Consider the following 26,579-nt stretch of genomic DNA (forward strand, 5'->3'; position numbering starts at 1 on the left):
TTACAATCCACTGTTAGTATGCTTCCTGAGAAATGTTATGAACCAATCCTGCGTTTTCAACTGTGCTAACGTCCACACAGCAGCTGGTTATCCATGGGACTGTAATGACACCCGTGGGCCACAGACTCTATCTTGGTGACCTCAGGCTGAAGCTCTGCGGAGGTGCTGTCCATCTAACAGGGCCTGGAGGGCTGGGATTTCTGAGGAAGCCGTGGCCTTGCTTTTGTCTGGATTCTCTGCCCTCTGCCCCTCCCATGAGCCAGTCATATTTTCTTAGGAATGCGGCCAACAGCTTGGAATCCTTCCAGGGGTTCACAGTGCCTGCCACCGGCACTATGGACTGCCCTGTATGCAGCCCCTGACAGGCTTCACTGACCATAAAGGCACCCAGCACTATGACACCCCCAGGGTGAAGCCCAGCGGCACTTCAGACCTCTGAGACTTCGTCAGCCATTCTTGGCTCTGATGGCCTCAGAGTATAATACAGGACAGGAATACAGACAGCTTGACCTAGAGCCTGGGCAGTTCCTGAAGGTGGGGGCTGGGATGGAGTCTACCAGAGCTGAAAAGTCCAGATACATGGTAGTAAGATCCCTACCCAGTGGTCTAGTATCTGCTCTGGCTTACAGGCTTCCTCAAGGGCCAGGCCCAGCACAGGAGCCACTGTACCCAGGAGGTCCCTCCCCCAGTGCCCCTCCCAGTCCAGTCATACGCCCACTAATACAGCCACTACGAGTTGCTTTTTAAAACTGTTTTGATAAAATGTATTGTATAAGGATGCAGTCTAAGACTAACTAATTGCTTAGATAAATAAATGCTAACACTTTTATATTTTTAGCATGTTTTGACACTGATGAGTCTAGGGGTAGAGCTCTGTGGTAGAGTGGCATGAAAACAAGTGTGGTAAAACATGCTTTGCTTGTTTGTTTTTTCTCAAGACCCCTGGCTGTCCTGGAACTCAAGAAATCCGCCTGCCTCTGCCTCTTGAGTGCCAACACCACCTGGTGGCAGTCATGCTGTGCATACACCATCCACAAACTCCATGCTGTATCACCACTATCTCCACAAGATCTTCGCCTTGAAAAACAAGCTGTCCACCAACCACCAGCTCTAGCAGGTCGTCTAGACCCTGTACCATTCTGCTTCATCAGTGTGGTTTTACCAAGTTAGGGTCCCATGGAGGTGAAGCCACATCGTGCTTGTTCCTGTGCCTGGCTCACTTTACTTGCCACACTGCCCCCAGATTTACCCACCGTGTAGCACGTCAGACTGCCCCTGCCCCTACTATCCACTCATGGATGTCATCTGAGCTGCTTCTACCTTTTGGCAATAATGAATAATGCTGCTGTAAAGGGGTGGGGGTTCTTCAAGTCCTGGCTTTCAGCACTCTTCTGGGAACTTAGGAAGTGAGCTGTTTACACGGTGTGATAATTCTGGTTCTGAGGCACTGCTGTCTAGTTTTCCACTTCATGTTCTGCCAATTCCGGTTTCACTTTCTCCATGATGTTGCTCCCAAGGTTTCTGAAAGGAACCATCTTTGAGTGGGGTGTATTCTCGCTGTGGTTTGAGTTATGTTTCCCTAGTGATTAATAATTCTGTGCATATCCATGAGCTCATTGGCTATTTTTATAGTGTCTTTGAGAAGAATGTCTATTTGATTTTTTTGTCCATTTTATTTTTGAGACAGGATTTCTCTGTGTGGCTTTGGATCCTGTCCTGGAACTTGCACTGTAGACCAGGCTGGTCTCGAACTCACAGAGATCCGCCTGACTCTGCCTCCCGAGTGCTGGGATTAAAGATGTGTGCCACCAATGCCTGGCTGATCTTTTGTCCATTTTTAAAAATTCGGTTGTTGTCACCCATGCTGTCACCAAAAGCCAAGTGCTTCTGCTGACTGTAAAGGGCAAGGAAGCTACTTTTGCAGTGCTGTGGATGACTGCAAACTCACAGTTGAGAAAGAGGGACATAGAAGGCTTCTGTGTCTCCCCCTCCCCCTCCCCAAAGTAACAGCCTAGAGAAGAAGCCATCTAAGAGACCTGTAAAAATTATGATAAGGATGCTCAAGTGTAGCTCTCCATAACTGAGGCTTCTAGAGGGGGTCAGGTAGGAAAGGGAAGGACTCAGTTATCTTTAAGAGGCTGGTCACTAAGCCGGGCGTTGGTGGCGCACGCCTTTAGTCCCAGCACTCGGGAGGCAGAGGCAGGCGGATCTCTGTGAGTTCGAGGCCAGCCTGGTCTACAAAGTGAGTTCCAGGACAGCCTCCAAACCACAGAGAAACCCTGTCTCGAAAAACCAAAAAAAAAAAAAGAGGCTGGTCACTGAGAGTTTGACCAATGAGTATATGGGCTGCTGCTTCTTCTTCTTTTTCTTCTTCTCCTTCCTCTTCTTCTTGGGAAGGGGTTACAAAGGTTGGGGACCTGGGAGGTCTAGGAAGTGTGATTGGGGTACATGATGTAAGATTCTCAAATAATAAAAATATTATGTTGGGGAGAAAAATGCCCAAATAAAACAACATGAGACCAGAAAAAAAAAAAGCTGATTTTGTTGGGTATCATTTATCTGTTCCTCAGAAATACGTAAATGGCTAACCAAGATCAAATTCTCAAGCAAATAAACAAGTCAATACAATGGAATACTACTGTACAGCAATAAAAAAGAACAAGCTGGAGATAAGCATAATAACCTGAAGAGTATAGAGTAAAGAAACCACAAACAGCCGGGCATTGGTGACGCATGGCTTTAATCCCAGCACTCGGGAGGCAGAGGCAGGCGGATCTCTGTGAGTTCGAGACCAGCCTGGACTACCAAGCGAGTTCCAGGACAGCCTCCAAAACAATACAGAGAAACCCTGTCTTGAAAACCCCAAAAAAAAAAAAAAAACCACAAACATAGCAGATAGTCACAGTTCCATCAGGGCAGGTGAAGAGAGCTCAGTGGTCACCGAGGTTGGAAGAGTTTGATTCAAAGACTTTGCAGGGAGATTCCCCTAGGGTAGTGGAGCAGCTGGGCCTTCTGCCTTCTGGGGAGTTAAACATATCTGCTCATGTTGAACACAGAGGTTTATGGTGTGAGTTTAGAGCACTCACTCAGAAGAGGAAAGCTCCCTATGTTCACACAGACCTGGCTACATGGAAGCACCATTCCTGGGAACTCGCAACCCTCAGGGGTGCATGAGAACCCAGTTCTAAAAGGCCAACGTATTCACAAACACTCCATCACGCAGGAGGAGAGATTCGTGGCAGGAGAGAACATGTGGGTATCGAGTTTCCCCAGGGACTGACCATCCACACAGTCTCTAGCAGACCAGACCCTAAGCAGATCCACAGCCTCAGGTCACAGAGGGGACATGGAGGATGTAGTGACTCTACAGCACCAGGTCTACTCTCTTTGCACCGCCTGAATGTCTGTTGGTGGTGACTGTGACCCTCACACTCTGTGCTGACCTCAGCCTACGCCACTGAGCAGCAGAAGGCACTTTCATCCTATGAGCTGGGGCCTGCAGCCCACAGTGGGAGTACAGTGCATGTTCCTAGCCCAGTTCCTGTGTTTTCCTTTCAAACACAAAAACAGCTCCTACGAGCTTCTGTGTTCAGGGTGATGAAGAGAGACAAAGCCAGACCATGCAGAAAAGCATGCTTTTGATGCCGGCCTTGGGTTCGGTGATGAGCTCAGAGAACCAGTGTGGGAAGGTGCTCTGGACAAGCCCAGGGAGAGGCACAGAAGGCTGTGGAGATGCTAATGAAGTGGGAGGTCCTGCGGCCCCAGGGCCCAATGAAGAGAGTGAGGGGCTGGGCGAACAGCTTCATTTCCTGCAGACAGCACTGGTCTACATATCCACTAGCACATGGCAGGCAGGCCAAGGAAGATGCTTAGCAGGACACGGGATTCCTGAGTCCCTGCAGCTGTGAAAGGTAACCTTGGGAGGAGAACAAGGCAGGGATCACCCTGGCAGGGCACTTGATGTCATCTGTAAATTACCTGTCACAAGGGCCTGAGTGACAGTATTTTAACAATCACAAAACAACAGCAACACACTGTGAGAGCTGACCTTAATGGCTTCGAAATCCCTGCGTGGGGAACTGAAGTGTTCCTGGCAGTGAGAACATACCCGCTGGGCTTGAGCCCTGCCATAGCCTTTGTGTGCAGCATGGCCAGTGTGTGTGACTTAGGTGAGCCCCAGCTCCACAAGCCTGCAGCCCCTCTAACCATCCCTTCACCTTAACCTTGGGAGTTGGCCTTCTCAAGAGAGGCAGGGGAAGAGGGGCCGGTGTGGCTCAGTGGAAGAGTGTTTAGTTTATGTGAGGTCCAGGGTCCCCTCACACCCTGCACAGAGACTCCAAAGCACCTCAACAGCCAGAGACCGCCCTTTCCTCTGAGGACTGAAGTGTGAAATTTTGTGTACTCTATCAATATTTTTAAAGAAATGTTATTTTAGGGGAGGAGGACCCTCAGTAAGAACAAGGCTAATGTCTACTCAGCACTTCCCAAGTGGTAAGACTCAGCTAGAACCGTGAGGTATCAATCAATCTCCTCACTGACTCTTCCTTCGGGTACACCATGAGGTAGGCCCACTGAAGTGAGGAGGGTCCCACAGCCACCTCATGGCTCTGGGCCGCAAGGCTCACACTCAGCCACTCCTTTGTACCCGTTTGCCTGTCACTGTACAGGTGACGACAGGTAACAGCTCACAGGGCACTGAGCCTGCACGCTGGCGCAGTCCTGAGGTCACAGGAGGGTCTTCTTCAGCACCTGCTCAGGCTCACCCAGCCTCCACCATAGAGAAATGTTGTTGTTAAAGGCTCAGTCTCCTGCAGTTCACACAAGCACTGGCTGGTGGACTCCGGCTAGGCACTCAGTGACACCCGCCAGGACCACTTATCACTTCTACTGCTCCGCTCCACTCCCAAGCTGCCTTCAGGAAACCACCTCTGAACTGAGGAGTCAGGCTGCTTTGCAAGTTTGTAGCAGATGTGCAGCCAGTGTCAGTCCTGGAGAGACATAGGAAAGCCCCAGGGAAGTCCCAAGCCAAGCGGTTCCAAGCAATGGTAATAGTGGTGCCTCTGAGACACCGTGTGACTCAGCAAACCAGTGCTGAACCCAGGGTCCAGACACAAGGGGGGAGGGAAGGGACAACCAGGTTCCCTGCAGCGTGTGCCTGCGGCTGGCCAGCCAGCCAGCCACTTCCCCTGACACTGCCTTCCTTTCCACAGCAGCTGTCAAATGGTCCCAGCACCTGCCTATTCTCCCAGTAAGAGGAGAAACCAATCAAGCACCTATCTGAAGGTCCAACTCCTAGTGGTGTCTGGCACATAACAGAAAGTGAACAGCGGTCACCACCTCCCTCCCCTAGAACAATGCTGTGCAGCCCCAACACCTTAGATAGGAGACTCAACAAAACCTACAGCGACAAAGAAGCTTGTATCGGGAACACCTGGGAAGTTGGAGAGGACCGCTGATGATGGACAGCTAGAGCCAAGCACATCCACAGGGCTCAGGAGGAAGCTCAGTGGATAGGAACATTTGCTGCTCAAGCACGAAGGCCGGAGTTTAGATCTCCAGCACCCATGTAAAAGGCTAAGTGTGGCCACAGGCACAAGCCTATGTCCCAGTGTTTGGGGTGAATCTCAGTGTAGGATGAATTCAAACTAGCCTGGGCTACATGGTCCCTGCTCAACACAGAGAGAAATGGTTAGCAAAGCAAGTGTGTCCAACCCACCAATAGCACTGTGCAGTCAGCATCAGGAAGGGCCTTTCAACCAGACACAGAAGTATGGGTGACTCCAGCACTCTGGAGCCCGAGGCAGGAGGACGACTGTAAGTTTGAGGTCAGCCTGTGCCGCACAGCAAGTTCAAGGCCAGTCTGGGATATATGGCAAACCCCTGTCTCAAAAAACAAAACAGGGAGGGTCGGGATGAAGGCAACTTCTCCCTGGCTTTGGGCCCTGGACAGGATAGCTTCTTCCCCGTTACACTTCATCCCTAACGCTGACAGCAGCCACCTCCAAGGAGTACCTGGAAACATGGAAGTCCATCTTCGCCCATGTCACAGACCTAAGACAGGTGTCCAGAACCAGTGAGACCTGGTAAGTAGTGCGCATGCCCGTTGGCTTTTACCTTCGCCCCACTCTGGAACTGCTCCAGATCGCCAAGAACAGCCTGTAGCTTGCAGTGCTCTATAGAACAGCACAGTACCTTTCCCCCACTGTGGAGATGAAGTCACATGTGTGGAATGCTTTTGGCAGAGCCTGGTACTGGCACGTGGTAGGTGTCTAATGACTGTTAGCTGCCACTATTATTTTTACTTACTGAAAGGAGGGGCTGAGAGACACCAATTCCAAGGTCCTCACACAATCATCCATCTATCTGTTCACAACCAGCCACTTGCAGGAGGACAGGCACATGGGGCTATCCATAACTCGCATATAAATACCACCACTGTTTCTAACCAGGGTTCTTGTGTGTTTGCTCCAGGTCAGTGAAGTCCACGGGGCTTCAGCTGTCCTGCCTGCTCACCCCACACCCACCTCCCAGACACTGCAGCATCCCCCTCCCGCTCTGCTTCCTTCTCAATCCCTATTACACTTATTCATGTTTGGGGGTACCATGGCACACACAGGACAACCTGTGGGAACCAGGTCTCTCCTTCCATTACGTGAGGCCAGGGATTGAATCCATGGTGTCAGACTTGGAGATAGGGCCTTGGCTGCTGAGCCATCTTGCTGTGTGCCTGAGAGTCACACCAATGGTGAACATTTATAAAAGCTATAATGGGGGGCTGGAGGGATGGTCCAGGGGTTAAGAGCACTTACTTCTCCTACAGGGAACCTGGTTTCTGTTCCCAGAACCTACATGGCAGCTCAAACCAGTTTCAGGAGATCTGACTCCCTCTTCTGATCTCCTTGGTCATGTATGCACACTTACGGTGCACATACACGTGTTCAAGGGCACACACACACACACACACACACACACACTTTTTTTTTTTTTCGATTCAGTGTTTCCCTGTGTAGCTTTGGAGCCTGTCCTGGAACTAGCTCTTATAGATCACTGGTCTCGAACTCACAGAGATCCGCCTGCCTCTGCCTCCCGAGTGCTGGGATTAAAGGCGTGCGCCACCACTGCCTGGCTATAAAATTTTAAGCTATAAAGTAAACTACTGAAACAGACTCTTGTCCAGCAGGCTCCGTTTCCATGCTCTCAAAGTAGGGTGGAGCTCTGACACAAAATTTGATCTGTAGTGACACGACTGTGGTTCCAGCAAGCAAGGGAAAGCAAAACATCATTCGGGCTGGGCTAGCTGCAGGGCAGGAGTGTGCTCAGAAGGCAGCAGGAAGGGCTCTGAATCATGTACCAGGCAAGAAGGAAAGAGGTAGAAAGAGGAATTGCCACCATGGACCCAGGGTCTCCAGCCACTCAGTCAGCCTCCTATGGCATCGCTCATAGAGGGCACCAATGACAAAAAACAAAGAGGGGGCAGAGCCACCCTTTCTGGCCACTCAGAACAGCAAGTACCTCCAGCCACCAATGAGTAGAAGCTGGGAAATGCTCCTAAAGAATGTTCCAAGGGCAACTGAAAAGCTTAACGAGCATCAAGCAGGACACCTACACGGGGCTTGCTATGGGTACCAGCCTGTGCAGGGTTGGCACCCCCACTGCTGTGTACACGCCAGCACAGTGAGTGCTCCTGAAGGGTGAACACTACCCAAGAGTTCTTTGCTCCTGTGCAAAGCAAGCAGTGACTAAAACGGGGACTTGTAGAAGCAGTATTCTATAGAGCTAAGTGGGGCTCTGCCTCACTCTGAGAATCTGCTCTTCCTCTTGCAATGTGGGGTTTGAATTCAGGGTCTTTTTTTTTTTTCTTTAGGTTTTTGAGACAAGGTTTCGCTGTGTAACATCTCTGACTGTCCTAGAAACTAGCTCTGTAGACCAGGCTCAGAAATCCGCCTGCCTCTGCCTCCCAAGTGCTGGGACTAAAGGCATGCACCACCAATGCCCAGCTTTATTTTTGTTTTTTAGAAGACTTATTTACTTATGTATATGGGTGTTTGCATATGTTCCTATGCATGTGCATGCTGTGCCTGAAGAGATCTGGTTTTAAATCCTGGAGCTGGAGTTCCAGATGTGAGCCATTGTTGAGTGCTGGAAACTGAACCTGGGTCCTCTGCAAAAGCAACCAGAACGCTTAACTTCCAAGCCACCTCTCCAGTTCCAAGCTTAGAGTCTGGTGTATGCGAGTATCTACTCTAGTGCTGAGCTATACTCAGGCTTTTCTTCTCCTTTGCGTGTTCACGATGAAGTCTCACTATGCTGCCCAGACTAGTCTCCTAGGCTCATCAGATCCTCCTCTTTAGCCTCCCAACAACCAGGGACACCCCATGTGGGTGTTTTGCTTTTGGGCATCACTCTGCAGTCCAGGCTGGCCTAAAAACTCTCCACCCTCTTGCCTCCACCTCCCCATCAGCTTGGGAATCTGGTTATGTTATCATCAACTTTCAGATGCAAAAACACAAACCACTGTACACAGTTAATTAACACAGAACCCCACCCACTGGGTACTCCCATCAGAAAAGAAGTCCTACCAACTCACCAAGAAACAACCTGGGTAGCAAGCAATTGAAAGCCAGGGGAAGTGTATCAGTCTGGGTTGGGGTGTGGCCCAGCGGTACAGCACTTGCCTAGCATGTGGAAGGCTCTGGTTTGATCCCCAGAAAGGATTAAAGACAATCAATGCTTTGAAAGCAGGAACCTAAATTCGCTCTGTGATACTGACTAAGTTTATACCTTCTTTTTCCTTTTTTATCTCTTGCTTTGATCAGCAGTGCTGGTGATAACTGATGGCCTTGTGCATGCTAGGCAAGCACTTGTCCCACCTAGCCACACCCCATCAGTCAGTTATTCTTTGAAGAAGTGTGAACTGGGTACCTACTGTGTGCTAAGCTGGCTAGCAGCCACCAAGTGGTGGGCAGGCACACGTCTCCCAGGAACTGAGATTTATTTAAGGCTTTATCTGTTTATTATTAACTTGCAGACAGGAAACTGGGCTCTGGATTCCGAATGAGCTAAGTAGTACCATCACTGCACTCAAGTGTTTGCGTGATACCTTTCCCCAGAATTTACTATCTGCTAGGGAAGAGAAAGCACTAGGCACCATGAGGGGGTCAGCTTTGTTGGAGGAAGCTGTGAGGCCGTCCAGGAAGTGGGTTTTCACTTTGTTGGTGGAGGGACCTTGGAGGAGCCTCGAGGGTCACAACAGGCAAGAGCAACTGAACTCAAAGCAGGTTCCCCACGATTTGTTAGTTCATGCTTGTTTTCCAGTGCTGGGATCAAACCCAAGGCTAGACAGACAGACTCTGCCAATGAGCTACATTCCCAGCCACATGCAGTTGTTCTCTTAGGGACAAAGGGACCTGCAGTCAGAGAGAAACATGAGAGTTTCAGAGTCCCAATCCTTCCAGGCCCGAGAAGGGAAAGAATCACCTGAGGACACATAGGTTTCAGATGATCTCAAACAAGCCAGCAAGCAAATGACAGGTCTGGCAGATGACAGGTCTCTTCTAATTCACAGGCTGTGGGCTGTGTTTATTTACTCATAACACAGCCTTTGGGGTGTGGTGGTGACCGTCAGTGGAACACCTGTCCCCGCAGCAAGGCAGGGGGTGGAGGTCACGTGGGTGTGGCAGGCACTGTGGCCAGGCCTCTCCTCTTTCCACTGTGTCATCTTACTATGGCAACAAGCAACACACTGGCTGGACTGAGGTAAGATCCAGCCTGCACTAAGAGCAAGCTGCAATCTGGGCTAATTTGGGAAATGGTTTTTCTGCAAGCTCATACGTGAGTCATCTTTCCAAGCCTATCGTCTCCTGGCTACAAGGAATCCCATTCAAACCACCCCTGCCAACAGCTGCACGGGAGATCAGGAAACATTAGGGTTTGCTGTGGCTGGTTTAAAAACACTGTTATCGCTTATCTCCCTATAGTGCTGTGAAAGTTGCATTACAAAAGTCATAAGCAGCCTCAAGGCCAAGTTGGGTCTACATGAACTAACTTGGTAGTTTGGGGCATTTTGTTCCTCATAAGAACAGAAGAGAAGTGTAGAAACGAACTAAAATTGGGGCAGACACTGCTATGCCCCTCACAACACGGGACTCTGTAGAAGACAGACAGTGTACAGACAGAAAGCGGGTCAGTTCCCCATTTCACTTCCCTAACACAGTGATCTTGGGCAGTACCAAAATCCCCCAGGCCTCTGCTGCCCACAGGAGCAACACGGGGACGTCTACCCTCAGTCTCCACCTGTGACAAAGCTGCAGTGAGTGGGAGGATACACGGTCCGATTTGCTGTTACTGCTGCCTACCCCCTCGGGAAGACCATGCTCCAGAGGGCTCTCAGACACCACCCCGCATCACAGGATGCCGCCAATGAGGCGCACAGAAAGGGTTGGATCGGTAGGTCAGTGAAGGAGCGTGCGGCTTCAACATTTATGAAAACCCTGCAACCACAAAGATGCCTAACTTGGGGGAAAGGGAAGTATAAGCTGAGTGGTTAAGAGTGACCAGCACCCAGTGACTGCCCGTTTCACGGCCCTCAGGCCACAGAAAGTGCAGAGCCTGACTCCCAGTATCTGCTCTGAGAAGATACATAATAGCAAGTTCCACTGTAATCTCCTTCCCATTCGTATCGTAAGTACCCATAAACATCTGGAAAGCACAGCGCCTGGACTTTGAGGCCCATGTTTATCCTGTCAGTCTGTGTGTTGCAGGAGCTTGAGCTATCCCATCAGTCCCAACAAACTTCACTGCAGTCCCAGATGCCAGCACTGGCCAGACAGTTTAGTAAATGAAATTTTAGGCAGACTTTGGTCTAGCTGGTGGCAGAGGGAGGAAAGGGATTAGAACACCACAGGACCCTTCCTATTCTGAACTCTGAAGGAAAGGAGCAGAGCAGAGCTGGGCAGGCAGGAGTAGGGCTGACTGAAGCCCAGGACTTCCCTCCTCTAGCACAGAGGCCTGGCAGACCACTTCCCACCACTCAGCTTCACCACCCAGTTGAAATCAGCAAGGTCCTTCATGTATCCATTTGTCGTAGTGGGAGTTTACAGTCACCACTAACACCCTGAGTCCAATTCTGTAGACTCCCTGGCTGGCACACGGGACACAGGCCAGTGTCATCCTCATGGTGGATGCCAATCTCCAGAGCCACATAGCACCTGGGAGAGCAGGCACTCCATCCCCGCTGGATGAAGGAATGGAGGGACCAATCAATGAAGGAATGGGGCAAGAGTCAAAGTCCAGATCACAAGCAAACAGACATGAATCATTTCTGCCAGTCAGGAGCAAAAATGTCAACAGTCCAAGTGGGCAAGGGGACTCAGTGATGTGGCAGGGGAAGGGGCAGGGACACTGAGGAGACAGCTACCACCTAGCTCCCACATATGGGTACAGATATGAGAAAAGTCTGAGTTACCAGACACTCTCATCCTTTGGGAGAACTAGGAACCTGAGATTTTTTAGCAATTTCCTGGTTTCTAAGCATTAACCACCAATGATTTTTCTTCCTTGGGAATACACATGAGCCAGTGGGCTAAAGCCAGTTGACTACTCCTAGTCTGGCATTAAGCTCCATAAATTTGAGAGCATCAACTCACTGTGTCTTTGCAGGAAGGGATGGGCAAGCAGAACCACCATATCTTCTTGCACAACTAGAACCATTAACATATGCCCCTAAGTGCCTCTGCCCCTCACCCCCAATCCCACCATGCAAACTCAAAGCGACGGTTTCCTAGAGAATGGCCCTTACCACCTGATCACAGGAGGCGGACAGCACCTCTTCCCCAAGCTTCCTCTTGATCCTCCTAGCTGATAGCCCAGCAAGATTCCCCTCAACTCAGACTGTCCTGATCCCCCTGGACACTTGAAGCAGAACATTTAGACTGCCCCTTCCTATGCCCCCATGACTGCTGCAGGCAGGGGCGGCTGGATGACTGAGTGACAGATCTAGAGGTTACGTGAAAGCCTGCTAGCTGCAAGCAGGGAGGGCAAACTGACCAGAAAGACCAGGGTAGGGGTGTAAGATTTCTGCTCACTCAAAAACCCCTAACCCCTTCCCCCACACCCAAACCCTGAGAAGCAAAACAGCAGTCCTGTTTACAGAGAGATGAGACCACAAGCATATTTAAAAACACACATGTCACTTTGAAGCACAGAAAACCAGCAACAACTGTTACTGGAGACTGGACCTGGCTGAATAAAGGTCTCTCCTTCCAGTCACACCACCTCTCAAGCTTACCAACAGGTCCACTTAGCAAAGTCCACCAGAAACCAAACAGGAAATCTGGAGGAATGCACACCCAGTTCACCTAGGATGACCCACAGAAGCTCCAGAGGGCAAGCTCTCACTCCAGGCATACCCCAGTCTTCCTGGGCAGGTGTAATGGACCACAGCAAAACAGCTTCACAAGAGGGTTCACTTCCTGTCATCTCACTGTCATCCCCAGAACCCAGACAAGAGGCAGCTATGGCCAGCCGCAACACTCTCACCCTTAGCTGCTTCTCCCCACATGCACCTTCCTCTCATCCTTCCATACCCATCTTCCTGCCATCGCTCGGTCCATTAAAAGAGCCTAAGCTGGGCAGTGGTGGCCACACCTTTAATCCCGGCACCTGGGAGGCAGAGGCAGACAAATCTCTGAGTTCGAGGCCAGCTTGGTCTACAGAGCAAGTTCCAGGATGATCAGGGCTACACAGTGAAGCCCTGCCTGGAAAAACCATAGAAAGACTAACCCTCTTTTCCCAGCCTCATGAATAGCGCCATCAAGGACCCCTGGCAACTGGGGCGTGTTCACAGAACATCCATGGGGCTTGGCAGCATAGGCACGACGATGACTACCAGCTCCCCAGACAAACTCCTCTGAAGAGGGCACTGCCCTAACCCTAGCAGAAGGCAGTGCCCAGAGAAGGCCCCAGCATGACCTCTGCTGAAAGGGACTGGGGTGGAGAATCACGTCAGTCTGAACTGTAAAAGGAGCCTGTAAGATGACAGCTCATTTCGCCGGGCGTTGGTGGCGCACGCCTTTAGTCCCAGCACTCGGGAGGCAGAGGCAGGCGGATCTCTGTGAGTTCGAGGCCAGCCTGGTCTACAAAGCGAGTTCCAGGACAGCCTCCAAAACAATACAGAGAAACCCTGTCTCGAAAAACCAAAAAAAAAAAAAAAAAAAAAAAGATGACAGCTCATTTCATCCTGTTTACTCTCCCATGGTCTCCAAATTTTTCACAATGAACATACACTATTCTGACAAAGAAAACTCAGTCAATGCTATTTAACACACATTTTAGATGTATTTATTTCACAGACATGCCTGTTTTGCCTGCCTGTAAGCCTCTGCACTGCATATGTGCCTGGTGCCCACGGAGGTCAGAGCCCCTGGAACTTACAGATGGTTCTGAGCTGCCACGTGGGTGCCGCAAAGCCAACCTGGGTGCTGGAGAGCAACAAGTGCTGCTGTCTGCGGAGCCACCTCCCCAGCCTGTTAATGCTATTTTTAAATGAATTATCCAAGTTTCCCAACAGTGCCATTCGGACGAGACACTGTAAGGAGTTCCTAAGCAGTGCTGCGCAGATAGACCAGAGATATTTCCGGAGCAGCACGTATTCAGGAAAGCGACTCACAGTCACTAGACGAAGCCCTAGGGCTAGAGAACATGGAGAAACACCCCAGAAACAGCACCTGAAAACGAACAGTCCAGCCATGAGAATAGTACCTTTCCTAGTCAACACCCAGCCTACTGGCCCTTGCTAGGTGGGCTACAAAAATTCACTGAGCCTCTCTGAATCCTCAAAAAGATACCAAATTCTCGCAGGCAACCTTCAAGTATTTTTTTTAAATAAACAACACAACCAAGGGATCACACACAGAGTGAAGACACGCAGCAGAAGTTCAATAAAGAGTATCAAAACATTATTCCTATGCGTAAACCCAGGGCTGCAAAAGCTAATATGCAACCCTGCCAAGTAACCCCAAGGCTGCCTATGAAATCGGAACTTCCAAAAATCAGTGCTGCCGAACACCCCCAGCTTCTTACACGTCCGCCTTCTTTATGGAGTTTCCTGGCTAACTGGGTATCCCCACTGTGACAACCCCCAACACGGGCCCTGGACCACTGCCTACCTCACCTAACAGCCAAGAATCCGCCCTCCCCTATAAGGAGTCCCTGCTTGACGGCTAATTAAGCTCTGGGCCCCATATGCACAACAGTAATTGACTCTCGGGAGTGTCTAACTCCTTTTAGAATATGCAAGCCGGGGAAATCGGGAGGCGACTCCCCAAGATCTCCAGGAACACACAAAGAGATGAGGTTTGCATCAAGATCGCATCCACCTTCTCCCGCAACCCCAGCGGCTCCCCACCGCTCCGCTTGCAGAGCAAGGCAGGATACCGGGAGGACAATTTGGCTGCGCCCTGAAACATCACTCCAACACACCCCAGCCTGCTTTCCTTTGAAGCCACCGAAGTAGACACTTGTGGTTAAACTCGAGGCTCATTAGGAGTGACACATTTTATAACTGGGCTGCCGATCACCTCTGGGGCGCGCTTGCCCTTCCACATGTGGTCGGGGCCGGGCCTCCTCTGGGTTCAGGGTTCCTGCCTTTGTGGGAGGTTCCAGCGAACAAGGCTACCGGGCCCTTCAGCCGCCCCCCCTAGGATCCCACTGGCATCGCGGGCGCCGGGGGAGCCGGACGGGCCCGGTTCAAAGATGGCCCTCGCGGCGTCACTGCCAGGCTGGGGCCCGGGCCGGGGGTCCTGCCCACGAGGCCAGGAGGCGCGCCGCCCGCCCTCCCTCCCGTCTGCCTCACCTGCTTTCTCGATCTTGCCGGACATTTCCGGGCTGCGCCGGAGGCCGAGGCCGCTGCTCATCCGGCCCCGGCCGGGCCGCTCCGGGGCAACAGGCCGGCGCGCCCGCCGCTCTCCTGGGCCGCTGCTCGCCGCGCCTCACACTCGCGCCGGCATGGCGGGCTCCGCGCGGCCGCGGCCCGTGCGCTCGCCGACCGCGCTTCAGCCCGCACAGGGCCTGCCGCTCCGCCGCTCTACCTCCCGCGCAGCCGCTGCTCCGGGGCAGCGAGCCGCCGGCCGCAGCGCCGCGCCGCCGCTCGCCCGCCGGCCTGGGCCCCGCGGCCACGGCGCCACCTGCCGGAAGCCCACCGCGCCGCCCGCGCCATAGCGCCCCCCTATTGGCCCGGAGCCGAGCTAAGCCTGGCGAGAGACGAGACGCAGCGCCCCCTGCCGGCCTGGAGTCCCCCGCCACAGCCCAGCACGGACCCCACCCCTCTTCCTAAAAGGGGGACCAGGTCTGTGACTGACACCCCCAACTCAGGATTCTCGCATGACCCTCATCGAAGATGCAGAGCCCTCTGCCAACCCAAACTTTTCCATCTCAAGCTGTGGACTCCCCGTGTCTATCACCCAAGTTTAGCATCCTCTGCTGGTCCAAGGCTCCACACTAGGGTCTGGGATTGACCTTAACCTGAACTCAACAGCTTTTCACTGAAGATGCAAGGAGCCTGCACACAAAGGCCTGGGAGTGACCCTAAAGCCCCTCCCACCTGTCCAGACTCCTCCAGGGAATGACATCTCCCTCTGCCACCTCCCTCTGCCACCCCTCCCACCTTCAACCCATATCCTTGATCCAAGGCCTCCATTCATGCATAGTCCAAGCCAAGTCTTGGGACACACACCACACACACACACACACACACACACACACACACACACACACGCACGCACGCACGCACGCACGCACGCGCACATTGTGAGACTCAGAGATCACTGAAAGGCAGAACCTTTTGGTCAGGTATGGGCCCTGATCCTCTAAGCCAAGGCTAGGACTAACCCTGGAGGGATACAGCAAGCCTGATTTCAACCCTCCCATGGGAACATATAGCTTAGAGAGCAGTCTTTCCTACTATGCTAATGAGTTCATTTACAGTTCTTCTTTGGGGATTCCAAGAACTTTCTAGAGCTACACATTGTCCTAACCTACCAAGACAAACACAATGAATTCTTCCCTCCACACAAGCCCTCCACACAGCTGGGTTGGAGAGTGTAATCATATCACTAAGTATTAGTGAGCAATGAATTTTAGCAACTCAAGAGTGTGTTCAGACGCAGGGAAACTTGCTGTGTTTTTTTTAGCTAAGATGGGATTTACATCAGCATCTCAGAGAGAAAGACAAAGACAGTGCTAAGCTAGGGACCATCTGAGATAGCTTAGGTAAAGGCACCTGCTGCCAAGCCTGGCCACCTGAGTCCGGTCAGACCCACATGGTGGAAGGAGAATCAATTTCTGCAAATTGTCCTCTGACTTTCACACACACATGCACATACTAGTAATTTTAAAACATTAAAAGTTAACTAGAAGGACCAGGCGTTGGTGGCACAGCCTTTAATTCCAGCACTTGGGAGGTAAAGGCAGACCCCGATCTCTGTGAGTTCAGGGCCACCCAGGACAGGAGTTCCAGGACAGCCTCCAAAGCAATGCAGAGAAACCCTGTCTGGAAAAACCAAAACCAAAAAAAAAAAAAAGTTAACTATAACTAGACCATCTTTCCCTCTAGATATGCCAGCTAGCGGTAGGAACAAAATTTGAGGGGTGTGCAGGGAGACGGAGAAGGTGACTGACACCACCAAAGATTTCTGTTTCCATCTCCCCACACTCTAACGGGTCACGGACTCTGTGGCTGAGAGTTGCCCACTGTCGGCAGCCTAATTTCCAGAGCCATCAGTCCAAGCTCTCTGGGGGTCAAAGGCAAAGCCAAAGATTGACAAATCCATTTCCCTTTCGAGTTGACAAATGGCTGCTTAGGGCCCGAAAGGCTGTGCTCGGCTCAGGTGGAAGCTGTATCAGCAGGGGAAATTGGTACTTAGCTCAAGGCCCGCCTCCCAGCCCTCCCAAAGTGCTCAGTCTGTTAGGCCTCTGCGCTTAGAAGGCCACTATTTCAAGATCCGAATTCTGAAGCAAAGTAGAAAATCAAACTGAATGAATATAGGCACAGTCAAGTTTAAGTTTCCTGAGAACAAAAATCAAATCTGTGTGATAGAATTACTGCTGATCAGATAGTGAGCGATTTACAAAGAGTAATGTATTGATGCCAGTCAGACTCACAGAACTTGCTTCCTAAGGGTCCAAGGTGTTCATAGCCACAATAGAACACACACGGGGTTAAGACACAACTAATCCATTGCTGAAGCCTCGATCTTCCATGCCTTAGCTTGTTCTCATATGCTACTTGTACTGCCTAGAGTGTTCTTGCCCCTCCTCGCCATCATCTTTTGAGTCCCAGTTTCATTATTATTTGTTCTCAGAATCTCCCCCACCTCACGGGGCCCCCCCTTCCCCCAGCACCAGCTCCCTTCTGGTTATTACCCAGCTGCTGGCTTTAGCTATCAGAAATGCAGACAGGAACTGGGTGTGGTGGCGCACACCTTTAATCTCAGCACTCAGAGGAACGAGGCAGGTGGATCTCTATGAATTCAAGGCTAGTCTGGCCTACATGGTGAGTTCCAGGACAGTCAGGGCTACACAGTAAGAGACTGTCTTAGAAAAAAAAAAAGAAAAAAGAAGAAAAGTAGGAGGAAAGAAAGAAAGGAGAGAAAGAAAGAGAAGGAACTCTGGATACAGTCAGAACAAAATGCAGATAGCCAATGTATGAACAATGGCTATATACTCTGGCTCAGGCCACCACTCTACACACTGACAAAAGCAAAGTTGGACACTGACTGCCCCACACCTGTTATTTGTCCTCTTGACAATCCCATAATTCCCAAATCAGCCCTGCGGAGGTTCTTGCTGTCTATCAGTTCCCAGTACCCATGTCTGGGCTCCCAACTGTCCATAACACCAGCTCCAGAACATCTGACACCCTCCAATGCACACACAAATGTATATACTCAGAATACAAATGCTGTTTTTTAAGTTACCGATGTAAATTTTTACAATTCAGATGTGAGGGGCTGGGAAGGTGACTCAGTTGGTAAAGTGCTTGTCATGTAAGAATGAGGACCCGCATTCAGACTCTCAGAACCCACACAAAAGCTGGGCACAGCGGTGCAAGCTTACGATCCTAGTTCTGGGGAGGTGGAGAAGAGGATCCTGGGGTTCACTGGCCAGTCAGTCTAGCCAATCAGTGAGGTCCAGTTTCAATGAGAGGCCCTGTCTCAGAACAAGGAGAAGGATAGGGGAAGACACAACACGGACCTCTAGCATCCACACACGCACAAGGGCATGTGCACCTGTACCCGAGTGTGCACTTGCTTGTGTGCAATTCATAACGTGCACTCGCAGAGAGATGTGTTGGAGCGTACCCGCAATCTGAGTATGAATGAGGCTGAGGTAAGAGGATCACGAGTACAAGGCCAGCCTGAGTTATGGAGCAAGACTCCATCTCAAAACAACAAACAAACAAGTAAATACTTGGGTATTAAATTAACCAAAGAGACAGAGACTTGCCCACTAAAACCCACAGAAAGTTGAGCCAGATATGTTGGAGCACATCAGTGGTTTCAGCACTTGGGAATAGGAGACAGGAGATTCAGGAGTTTGAGACCAGTCTCTGCTACAAACTGAGTTCAAGGCCATCCTAGGCTACAGGAGACATGAGACCCTGATCAAAATGAAGAGCAAAAGACAGAAACACAAGTATCACTACAAAATGTGTCTGAAGGAAATGTAAATACAAAAATACAGGGCTGGAGAGATGATTCAGCCATTAAGAGCACCTGATGCTCTCCCAAGGACCCAGGTACAGTTCTCAGCACCCACATGGCAGCTCACAACTGTCTGTAACTCCAGTTCCAGGGGACCTGACACCCTCACACAGACATATGTGCAAGTATAGGAGCCTGTATCGGGATCTCTAGTAACTACATAAAAAGCTGGGCATGGCAATGTGTGTCTGTAACTCCACACTGGGAAGACAGAGACAGGAGGATCCCTAGAGCTGGCTGCTGCCAGACTAGCTGGATCCATGAACTCCGGTTCAGTTAGAGACCCTGTCTCAAAAGTGAAGGTGACTGGGGCTAGAGAGATGGCTCACTGGTTAAGAGTACTTCCTTCTCTGGCTGTGGTTTGCTTCCCAGCACCCACATCAAGGCTCACAAGTGTTTGTAACTCCTGTTCCAGGGGAGGTCTTCTGACCTCCAAGACTTTTGAATGTACACGGTACACATATGTACACCCTGGCACACAAATACATTTAAAATAAACACTTAAAATAGGTGGAAGTCGCCAGGCATTGGTGGCGCATGCCTTTAATCCCAGCACTCGGGAGGCAGAGGCAGGTGGATCTCTGAGAGTTCGAGGCCAGCCTGGTCTATAGAGCGAGTGCCAGGATAGGCTCCAAAGCCACACAGAGAAATGCTGTCTTGAAAAACAAAACAAAACAAAACAAAAAAAGGGTGGAAGTCAATGGAGGAAGATAGCTTTCAACAGCCTTTGGTCTCTACACATGCACCTGCATTACATGCACACGCACGCACACACATGCACACTTGCATCTCACCACACACACAGATACTACTAGCAGAATAAATACTATCAGGAAGCACAGAGTAGGAGAGAGATGTCAAATGTTTTATGCATCAAAGAATTTTCTTGAATACATAGTCCTGATACTAAACCACCACCACCACATCAGAAGAACAAATAACCACCCCACCCCCACCCCCCATCCCCCCACCCCCCACCCCCGGCAAAAAATGGACAAAGATGTAGCACAGTGGTAAACTATATGCTTAGGTAAAGATCTGTGTTCAATCCACCAAAAAGAAAATTAAATAAATTAGGTCAATAAGTGAATAGCTTTAATAGGAAAGGATTTATGTAAACATCTCTGAGACGAGGTCTACAAATGACCAAAAAGGCACGCAGGAAGTTGGACAACATCATGAATCATTAGGAGACAATGAGTCAAGGCACAGGTAGATTCTACTTCATCTTCATTAGAATGTAGCTGCTAGCAAATTCCCCGGGAAATAAAGACTATTATCAAGAACGGGGAGTAAACAGAATCCTAGTGCCCGGTTGTTGTGGGTAACAGTCTGAAAAGTCCAAGTAGCCAGCTGTGATGTGGAATTCCTATAATCCCAATACTCAGGAATAGAGGAAGGGGAATTGCAGTAAGTTCAATACCAGCTCAGTCTACATAAGGAGTTTCAGGCCAGGTAAGACCTAGCTCGAACAAAACAGTAGACAGGGCTGAGCTGACTGCAGGAAAAGACACTTGCCAACCAAACCTAACCATACAAATCTGATGCTCTGAGCCCATGAAGGTAAGATGGCTTTTGGAAGTTGTCCTATGATCTTTACATACACACAGTAAGAATAATAAATAAAATTTAAACTAAGTATAAATGAGTAAAACATAACTACCAGATGATCCAGCAGTCTCCTTCTGGATATTTACTCCAAAACACAGAAAGCAGAGTACAAGTGTTTAGAGCAGAGCTGTTCACAGCTGCTAAGAGATCGAAGCCATCCAACACTTCAGTGCAGGTAAGTGGTCAGTAAAACACATGTATACAATGAAATATCCAGCCTCAGGAAACTCTGACACATTGTGATATGGACAAACCTGGAGGATGTTATACTAAAGAAATGCTGGTTACAAGCTGACAGAACGGGAGGACTCCACTCTAGTGGGGCACTTGGAGCACTCAGAATGAGAGTCTGAAATGGTCAATATCAAGGGTATTGGCTGAGGATGAAGGAGGAACCTTTCACAGGGTCAGAACTCTAGAGACGGGGGTGACCTTTGTGTAGAAAGAACTGATGAGTTGCCCCATTTATAATGGTTGAGGAGGTCCTTTTTAATTAAGCAACGTGTATGTCAAGACAATTGAAAGGAGATTGGTTAAAATTTGGTGCCACAACTGAAGCCTGCCAGCATGACAGGCCTGGGGGCTGTAACTTCCTCAAATGAGTCAGCATAGCTGCAGGTAACCCCAAGATTGAGGAGCAGAGGGAACTGTGCAAGCAGTTAGCAAACTCTGTGGTCACTAGTCACACTGAGAACTTGTCTCTTCTGCCCCCTAGCGAGCAGCTAGAACTCTAACATTTACAAGTATACCGATCTCCCCCCCCGCCCCCCGCAGGCACTTTCTTTTCCTTCTCTCTCTCTCCACCCCCAGTGTTGCCCATTGCCTATGCTGGCCTCTAATCATTCAAATTAAGCAATCCTCCTGCCTCACTCATTGGCATTACAGGTGTATGCCACCACACTGGCCTACAGATCTTTTGTTTGCTTTTTGAGACAGGGTTTCTCTGTGTAGTGCTGGCTGCCCTGGAACTCACTCTGTAGACCAGGTTGGTCTCAAATTCACAGAGATCTGCCTACCTCTGCCTCCTGAGTGCTGGGATTAAAGGCATGAGCCACCAGCACATCATTTGGGCTAAGAACTATAAATTGCTAAATCTCATGGAAAACATGTGGTCATCATTCAACAAGACATAAAATCATATAGGTATATGAGTCAAAAAGTAAAAGCTTCCTTTTGAGCACCCTCCCAGATTTTTCCCTATTAAAACTCTAAGCACAAACTCTTGTCATTTTACATGGATTGTGACAGTGGTCTCTACCTGCTTTTCATCCATTAAATGCTCATCAAATCCATCCCATGAGTTGACTTCGCTTTTTGATTCTCCTGGTGCTTTGGTGTAGCCAGGTGTTCAAATTCTGGATAACAACAGAATGTGGATAAAATTATGAGTGCCCTTTCGTTGCCTGACCCATTGTCTAATCTCCTTCTCTTTTCTTTCTCCTTCTACGATGTGATGTAGGGAGAAGGAGACTGGCATCCTGAGTAACTGCCTGGACCAGGGCACGGCCCCTCCCAAGGGCCTGTCCAACACAGGCCTGTGAGCCAGCAGCTGGACTCTTCCCAATGTGTCTCAGCCCGTGCTTTTCACTAGATATATTTGCAGGTCATCTTTCATGCCGATATATATACAAGCTACAGAGTGAGTTCCAGGACAGCCAGGGCTACAGAGAGACACCTTGTATTGAAAACCCGAAAAAGGAAGGAAGGAAGGAAGGAAGAAAAGAAAGAGAGGGAAAGAGAGGGGGGAGGTAGAGAGGAAGAGAAGGAGGATAACATTATAGAAATAGAAGACAAGCTGGGTGGTGGTGGCGCACGCCTTTAATCCCAACACTCAGGAGGTGGAGGCAGGCGGATCTCTGAGTTTGAAGCCAACATGGTCTATAAAACAAATTCCAGGACAGCCAGGGCTACACAGAGAAACCCTGTCTTGAAAAACAAAAATTAAAAATAAAAAACAAACAAAAACACCCCCCTCCAAAAAGAAAGAAGAGAAAGAGAAACGAGGGGGAGGTGGATGGGTCAGCTCAAGAGTGCTTGCCTGTGGCTCCAGATCGTGTGGATCTGAAGGCACCCACACTCATGTGCAAATATCCCCCTCGTGAATATATTAATTCTTAAAAATTTTAAGTGCTCAGCAGTTAAGAATACCTGTTGTTCTTACAGAGGACTCAGGTTTGTGTCTAGCACTGAGAGAGTGGCTCACAATCATCTAAAATTCTAGTTCCAACATAGTTGACACTTTCATCTGACCTCAACAGGTACACACACACACACACACACACACACACACACACACACACACACACACACACACACACGGTGTAATACACACATTCAGGCAAAACAATCATAACATTAAAAATAAGAATAAATATTTTAAATCTTAAAAAAAGATTCATGGCCAGCAATTAAAGATAGGGTGGGAGGCGTAAGTGGGTAGGACAATAAAAAGAAAACAGGAAATGCAGTGCGATGGAATGTTCTGCATCTTATCTGTGATGGTGTGACCATCCTGTCTGAGAGATGCAGTTTGGTTGCTGTGAAACTCAGTGGTAACCGGTTTCCAGAGCTTGCCCAAGGCATCCCCAGGGTCTGCATGAAAATGCAAACAAACAAGAGCTGCACACTGGTTCTGCACAGCTGTCACCATTGGCATTAGGGGTCTCTCTCTGTTATTAGAACTTTTATAGCAGCATGTGAGTCTACAACACCTTGAAATCAAACGTCTTTTAATGCCAGTGATCCTGGCATGTGGCTGCTGGGGCAGGAGCATCGTGAGATGTAGGCTATCTTGGCTTACAAAGTGATACCCTGTCTAAAACAAAACCGGGGAATCGAAAACCATAGAAAGTAAATTTCACACTCCTGGGGAGCAGCTACTGTTACTAACATCTGCATCTTTGTCTCTTTTCCTGTCTTTGTTTTTGAGTCAGTGTTTGGATTAGATACTCCCAATCTGGGGCTTGAATTCTTGTTTTTGCCTCCCCTGCTGAGATCACAGGCAGTGAAAGTCCTGGGGTGGAGAAAGGAACAACTTGAATGTTGTTAGGAGTTGCTATCTTGTCCTCTAGAAAGACTATGTATCCATATGTGCTGGGCTCTGTCTTCCACCTCTGTCCCCATTAATCTACACTTTACATCAAGAAAGGCACATCCAGGCTAGGACACACAGCTCACTGACACTTGTCTGTGGCCTGGGGTTCAGTATAGAGAAATGGAGCCAATAAGAGTCTTGGGCAAATTTTATATCATTTATGAGCTAGGTAGTGTAGGCAAGGAAAATAACTGTCCTTTGTTTACTGAACTAAAAAAGCAAATTCATCAGCATAGCCCTTGGCATGTCTGTCTGTCCTTCCTTCATGAATCCTTCCTATGTGTATGGGTGTTTTGCCTGCATGTATGTCTGTGTATCATGTGTGTGCAGTGCCCATGTAGGCCTGAAGAGGGCATTATATAATTGGAGTGACAGATGGTTGTGAGCCACACTGTGGGTGCTGGGAACAGAACCCAAGTCCTCTGAGAAGCAGCTGGTGCTTTTAACCCTGAGCTGTCTCTTCAGTCCCCTTTCTTTCCCAGCAGCGAAAATCGGGTGCTGTAGACTTAAAAAAGATCACTCATTCCTACTTTTGCTGCAAACTTTCCTTCTGTCTTCACCTAGAAGCCTTTGAGATATAGCTTCCCTTTGCTTCTTATTGTAATAAACTCTGTGACCCTTACATTTTAGGGAGACAAAAATTGGTTCTCAAGGTCTAACACAAACAGCCGTAAGGCAGAGTCAGAGGGAGGTGGGCTTGGGTGGAGCGGGAGCTCTTCTCTAAGCTAGGCACTCTGGCCTTCTTCAACTTCATTTGTGAGCAGGTTGGTCTTGGACAATTCATTCTCTCTCTCTCTCTCTCTCTCTCTCTCTCTCTCTCTCTCTCTCTCTCTCTCTCTCTCTCTCCCCCGATCTCTGTATTAGTCAGGGATCTCTAGAGCAACAGAACTTATAGAATGAATCTCTCTATCTATATATGGGAATTTATTACAAAGACTTACATGCTGTGGTGTAGCTAATCTTATAATGGCTGCCTATGAACTAAAGTTCCAAGGATCCAGTATGGATGTCTCAGTTGGTCTTCAGTATGGGATGGAATTCTGAAGAAGCAAGCTCTAACACCAGTGAAGAAATGGACTTACTAGCAAGGTGAGAACAAGCAGGCAAAGAACAAATGCTTCCTTCTCCCATGCCCTTATGTAGGCTTCCAGCGGGTGTGGCCCAGATTAGAGGTGGCTTTTCCCACCTCTAAAGATCCAGATTAAAGATGTGTTTTCCCACTCGAAGATCTGGATTAGAAGCAGTTGCAGTCAAATTAACGATCAAGAACAGCTATTATACTTTCTTCCCTTTTCTTGCATTCACCATGTAGCTGAGGATGACCTTGAACGTCTGATCCTCCTGTCTCCACTCCCCTAGAGCTGGGATTACAGATGTGAGCCACTAAATTTGGTTTATATGGAGCCGAGGATGAATTCTAGGTGTTTATGCAAGCTAGACAAGAACTCTACCAGCTGAACCACGTCTCCTCTTCCTTCCTTCCTTCCTTCCTTCCTTCCTTCCTTCCTTCCTTCCTTCCTTTCTTTTCTCTTGTTTTTTTAGTTGAAATCTTTTTTATTTAAATTAGAAACACGCTTCACATGTCAATCCCAGCTCCCTATCCCTTCCCTCCTTCCTGCCTCCCAATCCCCCCAGCCCCCCACCCAATCCCCATTCTGCTCCCCAGGGAGGGTGAGGCCCTCCATGGGGGATCTCCAAAGTCTGTCATGTCATCCGGGGCAGGGCCTAGTGTTTCCCCCATGTGTCCAGGCTGAGAGAGCATACCTCCATGGGAAATGGGCTCCCAAATCTCTCTCTCTCTCTCTCTCTCTCTCTCTCTCTCTCTCTCTCTCTCTCTCTCTCTCTCTCTCTCTCTCTCTCTCTGCAGGTCTCCTCGTGTAAGCCAGGCTGGCCTGGGACTCCCGGTAGCATTTATGTCTCTGCCTCCCAAATGCTGGGTTGTCGGGCTGGCTTGCACCATCACATCAAGTGATTGGGGCTAATTATTTAAATGCTCTTCTGCCTATGACTTTTACTACAAACCAGCGAGAAGGATATAGATGGACCCACTGTCGGCCCGATGAAGAAGAATGGGCCAGGCAAGGGACGGGGCCACAGCTGAACATCATCGTCTAGACTAGAGAAGTCACAGGCAGGGAAGGCAGAGCTCCTGACTCCTGCCTGTGGCCATTGAAGTCACTGTCACCAAAGCCACTGAACTTGGCCCGAGGCACCCCACCCCCAAGCTCTCTAAGTGGAACCCACAAGAGCTCCTGCCAGCTTTCTAACTCAGTAGGAAGCTGTGGGAGGGAGGGTCTGTGAAGCACTTAGCTAGATGAGAAATTAAGTAGCACCCCCATGCGATGATTCAAGAAACTGTGCCAGGGTTTTGCCTCTGTGTTACTAAAAAGCCCACTGCCTCCTAGACAGGTCAGGCAGTCACTTGACAGCTTTGGCCCCTGACAAATCCCAGCCCTTTCCCCAGCTCAAATACCCTCAATGCTCTCAGAGTCTGGCTTTGCTACCAAAGCTACTTTTGCCTGTAAAGCACACGCTAGAATCTGCACCCATAAGTTCCTCCTTTTAATTAACACAGCTCTTGCTGCCTTCCCACATTGCAAAATTGGTAACTCATTAAGTGTAGGAAAAAAAGGAAAAGGTGGGAGAGAGCAGCCATCCTACTCTGTAGTGTTGAGCCAGGAAATCACCTAAGCGTGGATCATAGGAGGAAGACACCCGAGAGGACGACTCAGGGTTTGGGGAACAATGGATGAAAGGCAGTGTACCCAGACTCTCAGTGGCCTTGGATTCCACGTGTGTTATCCCCCAGGCCCCTCAACAGCTCAAGCCCACCTCCCAGAAACATGTCTGCCTGCCATGGTGGGAGCACCTGGCCGTCGTCACCTCTCCCTTCCTTCCTGGGCTCTTGCCTTTCATCTTTGCTCTAGATTTTGTGTGTATTTAGAGGACATAAAACAGGGTCGTTTGAAGTTTACACTTCGTTGCTTTTTTTTCACAAGTAAACAGTCACCTCTAAGGACTGAGTCCAGAACAGTACCAAGGCTCCCACCCACATCAAGACTCCCTCAGACCCCTCCCAGGCAGAGCACCCCATGCCTTGCTGGATACAACCCCTG

General features: G+C 49.5%; 1 protein-coding gene across 5 annotated transcripts in view; it reads right to left on the reverse strand.

Annotated features, from left to right (window-relative positions):
• Positions 1–15,121, reverse strand: part of Rapgef1 (Rap guanine nucleotide exchange factor 1) — a 114,859-nt gene extending 99,738 nt beyond the window's left edge. For 2 of the 5 annotated variants that reach the window (XM_040745104.1, XM_040745100.1), the window contains exon 1: positions 14,852–15,118. In XM_040745104.1, the coding sequence (XP_040601038.1) occupies positions 14,852–14,912 (61 nt within the window). In that variant the 5' untranslated portion in view covers positions 14,913–15,118. Of the gene's footprint in view, positions 1–14,851 lie in introns of all 5 variants that reach the window. The other 3 variants (XM_040745091.1, XM_040745102.1, XM_040745108.1) reach the window with 3 other exon arrangements.
• Positions 15,122–26,579: the final 11,458 nt, after the last annotated feature.

Source organism: Mesocricetus auratus, unplaced genomic scaffold (genome assembly GCF_017639785.1).
Source record: "Mesocricetus auratus isolate SY011 unplaced genomic scaffold, BCM_Maur_2.0 Super-Scaffold_100004, whole genome shotgun sequence".
Taxonomy (NCBI): Eukaryota; Metazoa; Chordata; class Mammalia; order Rodentia; family Cricetidae; genus Mesocricetus; species Mesocricetus auratus.